Source organism: Nyctereutes procyonoides, unplaced genomic scaffold, assembly GCF_905146905.1.
Source record: "Nyctereutes procyonoides isolate TBG_1078 unplaced genomic scaffold, NYPRO_anot_genome, whole genome shotgun sequence".
NCBI lineage: Eukaryota > Metazoa > Chordata > Mammalia > Carnivora > Canidae > Nyctereutes > Nyctereutes procyonoides.
Genome location: NW_026575051.1, coordinates 66,256,580 through 66,269,876, shown reverse-complemented (window position 1 = coordinate 66,269,876; position 13,297 = coordinate 66,256,580). Strand labels below are relative to the sequence as shown.

General features: G+C 40.2%; 1 protein-coding gene across 1 annotated transcript in view; it reads right to left on the bottom strand.

Annotated features, from left to right (window-relative positions):
• Positions 1-13,297, bottom strand: part of LOC129512427 (uncharacterized) — a 38,531-nt gene that overhangs the window by 17,198 nt on the left and 8,036 nt on the right. Inside the window, exons 3-5 of the mRNA XM_055329631.1 lie at positions 12,946-13,149; positions 5,276-5,468; positions 3,334-3,461 (exon numbers count right to left, since the gene is read on the bottom strand). Coding sequence (XP_055185606.1) covers positions 3,334-3,461; positions 5,276-5,468; positions 12,946-13,149 — 525 coding nt within the window. The remainder of the gene's footprint in view (positions 1-3,333; positions 3,462-5,275; positions 5,469-12,945; positions 13,150-13,297) is intronic.

Here is a 13,297-nt window from a genome sequence, read left to right as displayed (position 1 = left end):
CCCATTTCCATTTAAACTCTGGGCTGGTATTTGCCTAAGACGTCTTCCTAGTCTGTCAAATGTCACCTGTGTGTGTCAAGGGCCAACTCTCAAGTGAAATAATACATGGTACACACTGACGGGAGGTATCAAATATTGGAGAAAATAGAAAAAAATCCAAAATGAATAGTCTCAAGCCTTACTGTGCTTATATTATTTTTACCTCAAACTCTGTATTTCTGGGACTTAAGAAACTTTAAAAAAATAGCACTTTAGGTCAAATGAAAGTGCAAAACAGAAAATCAACACTAGACACAATTTGTCACAGATTATTTATTTATTTACTTACTTATTTATTTATTTATTTCCAGACACGAATTCCAATCACCCTAAAAATGTGTCATCTGGTGGCTGTAGGCAGAATTAGCTTTTGGAGCACATGTCACTTAGGAGCCCAAATAGCTGATGCCTGGCTTCTCTAAGAGTTCCTTAATCCACCTAAATTTACATCAGCTCTAATTTTATGAGTGTTTATACATAATATGGTTACTTTAAGGATTTAAGACAACCCAGTGTATTTGAGCAATTCTTAACTCTAGAGACTCCAATATATTTAATGATCAAAAACAGCTGAGCAAACTTGGCAGTAGAATCAGTACTGGGAGAAATCAATTGTACTCTAGATAAAAATATGGTTTATCCATTAAAAATAGGCTCTTTTGACAGAATTTCTGATTTAGAAGGCCACATTTTACAGTTTTGGCACAGTTCAGTTTCTACAGAAAACTTATTGTAAGGGTGAGAAAGGAGGGAGACATTTTCAATGATTTTTTTTTCAAGTTAAAATAATTTCATTGACCATAGGAAAAAAGTAGTGGACAGCCCTGGTGACTTAGCATAGAACGAAGCGTAGGCCAAAGTGTGGAGAAATCAGTTTGTTTTTCAGTCCTCTCTGCCCTTCTATCCTTCTATTGCCATTGAGTCCTGCCCGGGGCCTTCATAGGCAGCCCAGGAACACCGAAAGGGAAGGCGGAGGAAGAGGAGAGTCCAGAAAAGGAGGGCTGTTTAAAACTGGACCAATAAACTTGTTGAGTTTAGGGATTCTGTTTTATTTGCCTTTAATGTAGCCTTTTCAGTTACTCCACTCTGAGTCTAGATCTCTCACTTAGTTGATCAAAGTAAGTTTCTAATTGGCCGATCAAGGTTGTGGATGCAAACTCTGTAGAAGCCAGTTCCCCTTGAAAAGAGGAACAGCATTCAAAGCCCAAGGCTCCCGCCCTTTGAGACCAGCCAGGTGTTTTCAAAAATTGGGTGACCTACATCTCTATGAGTAATAGACCAGAAAGTAGATGAAATGGTAAACCATCTAATCTACTAGAAAAACAGTTCAAAGAAAACATTTCCACTTCCCCATCTTCTGACCACATCAGAGTGCACTGTAAGCTGGCTTCCACACCCGTACCTCTTCTGAGAGTCCTATGAAGCTGGCAGTGACCCTGGTGACTGACCCCACTGCCTGTTTAGGAGTCATTTTTCTTGATGTTTCACTGCACTCCACACTAGTAACTGTCTTCTAATTAAAATGTTTTCCCCCCTGTGGCTTTCATACACCATTCCTTCGTTTTTTTTCTCCTGTTTCTTTGACAACCTTCTTATTCCTCTTGTGGATTTTTGTTCTATGACCTTCCCCTACAATTTAAGTGTTACCCAGGACTGCATTTCAGACATCTCTGGCTTTTCCTACTCATTTGATTCATGACCATGGTTCAATGTTCACTCTCATACCTCAGCTCATACCTCCTCCTGACCTTCAAAACTACAGCTCCCACAAAACATTCACACCTGTTTTAGCAAACTCTCCTCCCATGCCTGTTGCCACAGACTCAATGCTATCATCCCCTCTAAAGCATCCCTCCTCCTGCATTCCATTTCAGTTGAGAGTCTCCTCCCTGACCTTGAGAAAGTCCTTTTTAATTCCACCCTTACTCTCACCGCAGCAACCAGTCTTCAAATCCTGCCATTTTCACTTCTGCAAAGACTTCTCAAGTCTGCCCCTCCTTCCCATTCTCACTCTTCCATCCTTGTGGAGGTCCCCTCCTACTTTTCCAGGTCACTGTTGCAATAACAGCACTTCTTTTCTGCAGGAGCTCTACTCCAGTCCATTCCCCACACTGATACCCGAGCAGGTGTTGAAAACAGAGCTATGCTCATATTTCCCCCTTACTGAAACTCACCAATGGCTCTTCGTTGCTTATAGGATTAACTGTAAATGTAGCACGGATTAGCAGGCCTTTCACAGTTGCACCCCTAACACATGCAGCTCGTTTCTCATCATGCTTTTAGCGCCTCGTCTTCTTATTCCCCAAACTCGCCATCCCATTTTACACTCCCCTGATACCGCTTCTGCTGTTTCCTCTGCTTAAGAATTTTTCCTTCTCTGACAGACAACATCCATGCTCATCTCTTAGTAACAGGATTAAATATCTATTCCTCTGAGAAGACTTGTCAACATTTCCTTTACTCTGAGAGCACCTCACAGGGCAAATCCCTCCCTCCACTGTGGTCTCTGGAGGTCTTGCATGTACCTCAGATGTAAGCTGTTAGTCACTGGGCTGTAATTTTTACTTGGAGATTGGATCAACTTGTATAGACTAGAAATTCCTTAAAGACAGAAATCATCTTCTCTCATTTATCCATGTTCCTAATGTCTGGAATAGTACCTGGTACAGAGTAAATATTTAATGTTTGATGAATGAATTCCCAACAGTTAGTGATCATCAGAGGGGCTAATAATCCATGCCGAGGGCACAAATGAAGAGCAGTGTTTCATTTATTACTAGTATATGAGCCATTGATGATACCGATGGTGAATTTAGCAACCTGATGTTTCATTGCTTTAAACTTACCCTCATAACTTGGTGCACTGAGCCCACCTTGCCCAACGGCTTGCCTCACATGTGGTATATTTCTAAAGGCTGTAATAAGATCAATTTGTCTGCATTTAGCAAAGTGAGGCTTGTCCCTCACAGGACAATGAATGTGAATAAACCCATCATTCATTCATACTAAAAAATATATATGAAAGCCTAAACTATATAGCCTTCTAACAAATTATGACTGTAAGATAAAGTAGTATCCTTCACATTTTATTTTTTATTAACGAGGAACCACAGTAAAGAAAATAAAATTTATTATTCATATCGTTACAAATACCTGAGATTTTTTTAAATAAAATAATTATTTCCTTTTTAGGATTGCCCTTAAAAGACCCACTGAGTTTTCTTGGTTTTGTTTTTTAAATACTGGGTTTCATAAGAATGTTTAACAGATGTTTTGTTTTCTAGGGAAAAATACCTGGCGCTTGTTTTCTAGCAGAGCTGCTTCCCAAGTCCACAAGTCATACAGCACAGCAAATCTGTCCACACTTGCGTGGGCCCATCCCCAGTCCTGGCCAGTATTTGACTTGGTGTCCTCTTTGTGACCTGGGAGAGAAGGGGATGAGAACGACCAGAGACAGGCCTTTCCACGAAGCTATTCTTATTAGAAAAGCAGCCCTTGAACTGTCAGCTCCATCTCAGGAATGAAAACACTGAATCAGTCACAGGGATTCCTAAGAATCAGCTGGAGAGCCATTGGCAAAGACTGGGACCCAAGTTCATACTCGACTTCTAAGTCAATAGAGGTTTTTGTTTTTACTCTTTAATTTTAGTTTTAAAGGCTAATTTTAGAAATGTAACCAAAATTCAGCTAATATGAAATCTTCACTAAAATGTCCTCAGACCTATAATTTAAAGGCAAAACACACATTTCTCCTTCTCTAAAAACAGGTCCCTGGTGGTTTAACAACAAACCCAGTTTAACCTGCTATTTCAAATGATGCTAGCTAGCCAAGTGAAAACTCTTCAGAGAAGTTTCTAAGATATTCCTTAATTATGTTAATTACTAACTTAAATCAATAAAGGTAATCATTGTCATCGTTCTAAAATATTTTCCCACTACATTAATGTTAATTGTCAGTATCAGCATTATTATTGCTCTTAATTTTTGACAGGCCTATTTCAGAATTAAATCTCAAAAAAGTAAGAGATTTTCAGGTACTGAACTTTGAGTTCAATAATTATCACATATATGATGGGTACTGAACAAGAGAAAGATTTTGACCAGGCATTTTTCTAACAGCAATTGGGAAATCTTTTCACAATGGATGACTACATACTAGCTCAGGTGAAGGATGCTCATGTGGCTAAATGACTACCGACTGTTTCAATCAAATTAAGTTCTCAGCAGCTTGAAATAATTGCATGTTATTATAAAGTAATATCAATAGAAATGATGATGCACTAGTATGTAGAATAACCAGTAAAGATAAAAGCCAAAAGCCAAAATTAAATGTCCTAGAATGTTGGATGCCATCACTGCATCCCATGATTCAGACACCAATGGTCTGTGGTAAAGAGAGCAGTGTTAATCCAATGTTAATTTAATTCCGTTTGGCTCTGAAAGGTTAATTGTCAAACATGCTTTAAGCAGCATTATATATCAATATGAAAATAAATTATTCTTAATTGCTATCTACGTATATTACAAAATAGCACAAACCTTGGCTAAATTTCTTTTTAGGTTTGCAAAACGTCTAGAAACTCTAAGCTCTTTCCAAATATAATGCTAATGTTGTCATATTATGCCAAAAGCATTATTCTTTCCTCACCTATTTCTGAAATTGGATATATTTGAGTGCTGCCAAAAGGAAGAAGAGAATGCCTATTATAGGTTATTTGATTACCCTGAGTAAATGATTTCTCCCTTTGGTGCTTATCTGGCATTTTCCTACCCAGATCTTCTTGCACTCTGGTGGGTTTTTTTTTTTTTTGTCAGGAACCCAGGGGTGTCTCTGCTTCTAACTGCTGTTTGTCCAAAGTCAATCACTGTTTTTGTTAATTAAGGGAAAAAAATCATTACTTTCAGTTGCTTACTTTGCTTCCCTCAGGGCACTGCATGACACCCTTTGCACCCAGTAAGTAATGCAGAAATGCCACTGAGGAATGAGTCTAAACAACAGTAAGAATTATAATCAAGCTTTGAAAGAATAGTCTCCAACAAGAAGAGGGACTTGAGCTGGAGGCAGAAACGTATCTTTTCTAAAACAGGTATATATTGTGGAGGTGTATATGCTTACTGAATTTTCAGATACTACTGGATAAGCATTTATATTTTGAGGAGGAAGGTGTTAAATAGAGCCCTTAGTATTTATTGTTTGTTTGGCTGGTTGATTTTTTTTAAAAATCTGACTTCTGACCTTTTTCTTTCTCAATGTAATAGCTGGCCACAAGCAGTAGTTCTGCCTCTAGCTCCTTCAGATCAGCCAGGGCTTCATCATACATGATGTGTACTCCTTGCTGGTCCTGCGTGTAGATGTAACCAGCTCCCATGCTGTAGTAGTCATCCTGGTTCTCCACTTCTGAGAATTCCATGAATTGGACACTGTGGACCTTGGGAAAAGAAAACTAAGCCTAGAAGTTACCGGAAAAGAGAGGGCTATATTTTGCCAGTCCTTCTGCTCCCACACAGTGGGCTGTCAGCATTCAGCTGTGGCCATGTCGCCTATATATAGCACTTTTATGTAGAGAAACAGATATTAGTAAAGAATGTTAGCAGGGAAGGGTAGTGAGATAGATAACTAGCTGGTTATGTTTTTTTCTGATTAACTCAGGGTTACTTGGGAAAAGGCAGGCAATTGAGCTGAGTGTTATAGGTAGTCTCTGAAATCAGAGTGCCTATGTTCAGGTCTCACCCTCGGCAAGTCACTCAGCTTCTCGAAGCCTCTATTTCTTCCTCTGTAACATGGGGACAGTGGAGATACCACAACAGTTGTTCTAGGGAGCATGTGATGCTGTGCTGATGAAGCACTTGAGATCTATGAACATTTAAGACTTTTTAAATTTTTGATTGTATAAATACTTTAAAAATGCATTAATATAGCTTCATGTCTTAGTAATATACTGAATTGAATAACATCCCCCCAAAATTCATGTCTACCTGAAACCTGTGAATGTGACCTATTATGGAAATGGAGTCTTTGCAGATATACATAGGTTAAGATGAAGTCATACTTGATTGGGGGGAGGGGCCTACTCCAATGACTGATTTCTTATAAAAAGAGGAAAATGTGGGGATAGGGGAGAAGGCCATGTGAGGACAGAGACTGAGATGGGAGTGATGCATCTACAAGCCAAGGAATTTCAAGAAACAGCCAGGATTACTAGCAACTGCCAGATACTGGGAGAGATAAAGAAGGATTTTCTCCTGGAGACTTCAGAGGGAACAGGGCCCTGATGACACTTTGATTTGGGGCTTGTAACATCCAGAACTATGACAGAATAAAGTTCTCTCCCAGTTGTTTTTTTTTAATATTTTATTCATTTATTCATGAGAGATACAGAGAGAGAGAGAGAGAGAGGCAGAGACATAGGCAGAGGGAGAACCAGGCTCCATGCAGGGAGCCCGACGTGGGACTCGATCCCAGGTCTCCAGGATCAGGCCCTGGGCTGAAGGCGGCGCTAAACCGCTGAGCCACCCGGGCTGCCCCTCTCCCAGTTGTTATGAGCCACTCACTTTGTGGTGTTTTGTTATGGCAGCTCTAGGAAACTAATATGAGTAATCTGAGTATTCCAACCATACTTTTTTCTTAGATGACTGAGGAGCTGTTGCATCTTAAGAATCATTATTCTAGTAATAATTCTTATAATTTCCAACTTCACTCTTGGCAAGCCTCTGAATTCACCCCCACCCCATGCCTTCACTCTGTCTCAGTGGAAGCCCTTCCACTTCTCCACCCGCATCCACACACTGCACGCGCACCCCTCTCCTCCTGCTTCCTCCTGTACTGTAGGGAACAACTCTGTTCCCCTTCTCTGTGGTCACTCCATCCCACCTCTAAAACATCCCTTCTTCTTCTTGGATATCCAACTCCTCTCGAGCAGCTATTTCCCAATTGACCCTGAAACGTGTTCATGTCCCTCTTGGCCTTCTCTTGGTTCCACCTTTTGTCTCTCCTCCTCCTTATGATCCAGCCTCCCAAGATGTGATCTGCATTCCCTGTGCCCACTTCCTCACCTCCTACCCCTACTCCTCACCTCCTATCTCGCTCATCGCCATCAGCTCCTGTCTCCATCAAACCAAACCAACTTTCACTAAGACCAACAGTGATCTTTTCTCCCCATCCAGCAGACCTTCTTTAGTCATCTTGTGTAATGTCTCAGGAATATGTGACACAGTTTTGCACTCCCTGCCTCTTGATTCCCTCACTTCCCTGGCCTTCTGGGATTCCACATTCTCCTTGCTCTCACCAGCTTTCCAGCCTTCCCTAAGAAGTATTTTTCTCTATCAGGTCATTAAATAGTAGCCACAGTTAAGCCCGAGTCTTAGGATCTCATCTTTTCCTCCTATGCTCCTTCCTTAGGAGGTGGTACACACTTTCACAGCTGAGATTAGGGACCATTTGCTCCCTAATTGATATCTATAATCCAGACCTCCTAGAGCTCCAGACTCGCATATCCAATGACCTATTTGGCATTTGTTCCTGGGTATCTCAAATGCCTCTCAAATTTAACATGATCAAATCATGTGGTCTTCTCCCACAAACCTAGGCCATTTCCAACTTCCCCATTTTAGTAAATAGCACCGCCACCAAGCCACTTCCTCTTGCATGAATCATTTCTGACATCTACTGCCTCACCCTCCAGTCTATCACTAACTCCTGTTAATTTGACTTCCTATCTCTCAAATCCATCACTTCTCTGGATCTCCACCACCCACCATCCTAGTCCAAGCTGTTATTAGCATTCACTGGGACTAGTCTAGGAGTTTTTGGGTGTAATTTTCAAGGCTGGGTACAATCTGGTCCCTGCGAACCTCTTGGACCTCATTTCCTTTTACTGTCCATCCATATTATTTCCATCCTCATGGACCTAGGCCTGGCCCTCTTCTGAATGTGCAGAGCTGTTCATACCTCTGGGCCTTGTACATACTGGCCCTTCCATCCCTCAGTTCCTCTTTCCTTGGTAAGAACCTACCCTATCCAAGAGTCCATTCAAATAACACCTCTCTGGCAGCCTTCCTTATATCTCTATGCAGAGCTGAGTGTTTCTCCCCATGACTTATCTAACTCCATTATAGCACTCAGCTCATTGCCATGCTAGATTGTTGGCTTATCTACTCCCACAAGCTGTGAGCCTGTCATTCATTCATCCCTTCATTCACTCATTCATTCCACATACATTCTGATCAGTAAATTTACTAGGTGCTGTTCTAGGCACTAAGGATATAAGCAGTTAACAAAACTGGCACAAATCCCTGCCATCATGGAATTCTTTAATGGAAAGAGACAGACATTATAGATAAGTAAGTAGCATATATAGAATGTCAAATGGTTTGGCACCAAAGCTTCCCCAGACTTCTTAGTGCCCTGCACTAGAGTGTGGCCTAGTAATGAACTTTGGCCAGTGGGTTGTGAGCAGAAACAACATGTGTCACTTCCAGTCCAAAGTATTTAACACAGACATTAACATATTCCCTCTCCTAACATATTCTCTAACAATTCCCTCTCCTTTTCTTCCCTCAGTTCCTGTGTCTGAAATGTGTGCTTATGCCCATAGGAAATGAATTTTGAAGACCAGATGGACAAATTCCTTCATGCAGAGTTATGTCTCAGTCATTATATTATTTTCTTCTTAATTTCTTCCACAACTATGTGGAAGACTCCCCCTTCTAAAGTTTCTGTGGTCTACTGAGTTGATCCTTCAATATTATGCTTAGAGGAGTGGCAGGAAGGGGAAGGCAATAATTATATGTCTGAGTAAGAAATAATCTGATCTTTGGAAAGATTCATATTTTTTAAGACTGCAAATTAACTGATGCCAAGATAATTATTTGAATATAGTAAAAATATAGGAGAATTGATGGCCCATCATTCATTCTCTTCCTTCTACTGGTTTCTGCCATTACTTGCTAATATGAATTTTAGGCCTTTTGGCAATAAGACAATATTTTTCTGACCAGCTTACCTTTTTCTAGATAATCTTTACATTAATTGCAGACCATAAAAGTCCAGTATAAGAATTTCATTAAAAACTGTTAGGTGAAGGCAGCCCAGTGGCTCAGCGGTTCAGCGCCACCTTCGGCCCAGGGCCTGATCCTGGAGACACGGGATCGAGTCCCACGTCAGGTTCCCTGCATGGAGCCTGCTTCTCCCTCTGCCTGTGTTTCTGCCTCTCTCTCTCTCTCTGTGTATGTGTGTCTTTCATGAATAAATAAATAAATAAAACAAAAACCAAAAACAAACTGTTAGGTGAATGACTCAATCCATTGGCTACAATCTTTCAAATATATTTCTTAAGTTTTCTTTTTCAAAAAATACTTTATTTATCTATTTGAGGAAGAGAGGGGGACAACTGGGTGGCTCAGTAGTTGGGCAGCTGCCTTTGCTTAGGTTGTGATTCCGGGATCTGGGATCTAGTCCCGCATCAGGCTTCCTTAGGAGACCCTGCTTCTCCCTCTGCCTGTGTCTCTGCCTCTCTCTCTCTCTGTGTGTGTCTCTCATGAATAAATAAACAAATCTTTAAAAAAAAGAGAGACAGAGAAAGAGAGAGCAAAAGTGGGGTGAGGGCCAGAGGGAGAAGCAGACTCTCTGCTGAACAGGGGGTCCCTGATGTAGGGCCAATCCCAGGACTCCAGGTTTGTGACCTGAGCTGAAGGCAGATACTTAACTGATGGAGCCACCCAGGCATCTCTTTCAAATATTTTTAAAAGAAAATTTAAAAATTTATTCTCTGCCTCACATACTGAGTATATTATTATTATGGCAAGTTGTTCTTCATTTGAAAAGCATCATACATTTTGCAAAGCAATTTCGTGTACATTGTCTTTTTGTGATCTCATAACCATTGTGTTATGAACAGGGCCTTTCTTTTGTCTAACAAATATTTATTAAATACCTACTATATGAAAGACATATACTCAACTCTCTATTTCCTTTTGCCACCTGAATAAGCATCTCAAAATTTCCATATCCTAAACTGAGATCCTGATCTTCTCAACAAACCTATTCTAATCATATCTCAGATAATAATGACTCCAAACTTTCAGATGCTGAGGCCCAAATTTTGGAATCAACCTGGACTTCTCTCTTTTCCACATTCCACATCTATCTGCCTGGAAATCATACTGGCTGTACCTTCAAAACATGTCCAGAATCTGACCATTTCTTACAATGCTGTCTTTTCAGACACATTGTCTATTTGATTAATGTAATAACTTCCTAACTAGTTTCTACTTCTGCCCTAGAATATCTTCAGTCTATTTCCAATACAGCAGCAAAGATCTTAAAATGTAAATCAAATAACATTACTCTTTTGCTCAAAACTCTCCAAGGGCTCCCCTTCTCAGAATCCTTGCAATGGTCCACAAGGCCCTATGCAACCTGTTCCCCATTCCTCCAATCTCTCTACTATAATTTCTGCCAATTTCCTCCTCCATCAGTCTAGCTTCAATGAACTCCTTGCTGTTCCTGCAACAATGCTATACATGGTTCTGCCTCAGGGCCTTTGCATTGGCTCTCCTCTGCCTATCACTCTCCTCCCAGTTAGTCATGTGGTTTGCTTCCTGATTCCCTTCCCTGGCCATTTTATTTATAATGGCAACATCCCAGCACCAACCTCTATCACCTTTCCTTCTTAATTTTTCCTCACAGAACCTATCACCATCTTTACAAGTCTACAAAGTCTAGATAGTTCTGTGATAACCCCAAAGTGCAGTGGCCTACAGTTAAGATGAATCTTTTACTCATGCAGAGCCTTCTGTAGGACTTGTTGCTTTCTAGGCAGCTATCTTCCAGCAGTGAGCCAGTGACCTAAGATCTTTCTATTTTGTGGTTCAACATATGCCTTCCACTGGCTACAGCAAGGGAAGAAATCCAGAGAGTCAAAGACCAGCTCTTAAATACTTTGGACTGGAAGTGACACATGCCACTCCTTCTACTGTGACACACGCCTAAAGTAAACTCAGTAAACTCATAAAGTCCCCATGACAGGTGGTAGATGCTTTCCTTTTCTGATATTGTCATAGAGTGAATACTTTTTAATACTAGCTCAAGACTTTCATCATCAGACCAAACATACAGGTCCAGGGAAGACACTGACATCTTAAAGGGCTTCTCCAATGTCAGCTCCCCAGGCTGGTAAGCCCAATGATCTTGGTCCCAGTCTTGGCCCTGGAGCTTGTGAATTCACCCCAACAAATTAGTATCTGTGCTTCCCATCCCGTACGTGGGAATGAATCACATAGTTAGGCATGAACATTCCAGTTTAAATGCTGACAAGGCCACATGCATGGAGTGCAGGTAAAACACATGGTCCTATTAAAGACCCTGAAAGAAGGCCACTTCCTTGAGTTTCTCACACTATAGTAGTAGCTGCTGGCAGCTTATAAGGGAGCTGTTATTACTGTTACTTATGAGAGCATAGGAAAGCAATATTGCATACCCTTGAGAAGCTCATCCTACCATCAATGGGGCAAGATAGGATTTGTTTCCCCTCCCCTCCTCCTTGGCTACTCCAACCCCCATCCCAGAACAAACAAATTGGGAGAGAGCTCAGCGGTAAGAAAGATCCCTTTTTAATCTATTAGCAAATAAAAAGCACAGCTATGGTATGAGGTAGGCTCAATATTAGCAAGAGAAAGATATATTTGTTTTATAGGTGTGTTTGTTTCAAAAGCATCTTACTCTCCTCTCTAGGTCCACTGAGGGGCATACTAACTGCATTTGACTAACTATGAGCTAGGATCAAGTAAGAAGGGCAGAGGGGTCAAACTGTATGGTAAAGGGTACAGGGGATGGTACTTGTTGGCAAGGGAGACCAAAAAGAGAAGTCCTTTTTTTTACTTTTTTACTTTTTTTTACTTCAGTATACACTCTCCTGTATACTGAGTGAAGGATGGACTCTAGGTTGACTGGATGGGAAAATAAAATGTTTTTCAAGATCTAGAACTGTTCTACAGTGCAATATAGTAGTCTCTAAGGACTACTTAGCTATTAAGGACTTGAAATATGACTTATCTGGGTTGAGATGTGCTGTACATATAAAGTACATGCCAAATTTTGAAGACTTCATATAAAAAATGAACTGTCTCATTACTTATTTCTTTATATTGATTATATGTTTAAATGATAATATTTTGGATACATTGGGTTAAACAGAGCATATGATAATCATTAATATTATTCATTTCATATTTCTTTATATTTTTAAAATGCAGCTACTAGTATTGTAAATTACATATGTGACTCGTGTTATATTTCTATTGGACAGTGCTACTCTAGACTGCATATAAGAAACAGTTGATAATAAGATTTCACAGCCTTATAGACATGACAAACATAGGTCAGGGGTCATATGAGGTTAAACTTAACTTGTTTAGTAAATAGATACTATTTTTCACATTTGTCAAACTATCTTTTAAGAGGATAAAGTTCATATTAAATCCTACCTTTAGGAATAAACTTTCTAGAGATTGAGATGAAAATATTGCAAGAGTATTTACACTATTCCAAGAAAATGTAGGCATTTTCAACTTTACTCCCAAAGAAAGGGATTTGATATGAATTTTGTGGAATATAGAAAAATATATTCAAGAGATATTAAAAGCACCAAGGGGCACACAGGGTTTTAGAGGGATAAAAGAGATTTTATTTTCAAAATTTTTCTACCTTTGTTTTCTAATCTATTTTTTCACTCGGGTCTTAGAAAACAGGAAAGAGGCAGAAAGGTACCTCTAGTAATATCAAAGAGGGTCGTATTAGAGTTTCTCTGTAAAGACATGTTAACTGACTCCAGGTGCTAAGAAGAAGGTGGCTTGGGAGACAAGATAACCAAGGGAGAAAAAAAAATCTCAGCAGAATCTTAACCTCACCTTGTGCTCGGCAGATGTTCCATGGACATAGTGGTGAGTTCCTAGGCCTTGCAAGGTGCCCAAGCCTCCTTTAGCCATATTTACCCAGGAACTATCTTCGATGGTGGGGACCAGACTCCCTGCAACCATTGTAAGGCCTGAAGTATTGATTGTCAGTGTTCGCTCAACGGATCTGAAATAGTTCAGAATTCCTAAACAGATTCGCTGAAACAAAGAAAGACTGGGTCAGGACTCTGCCCTTTGCTAGCCCTACAGTACAGAGTAAAACTGAATGGGGCCCTAGAAGTTGGCAAGACAACTCCATTGCTGAGAAAGAAACATACCACCCCTAGAAGGCCTGATTTTGTGAAAA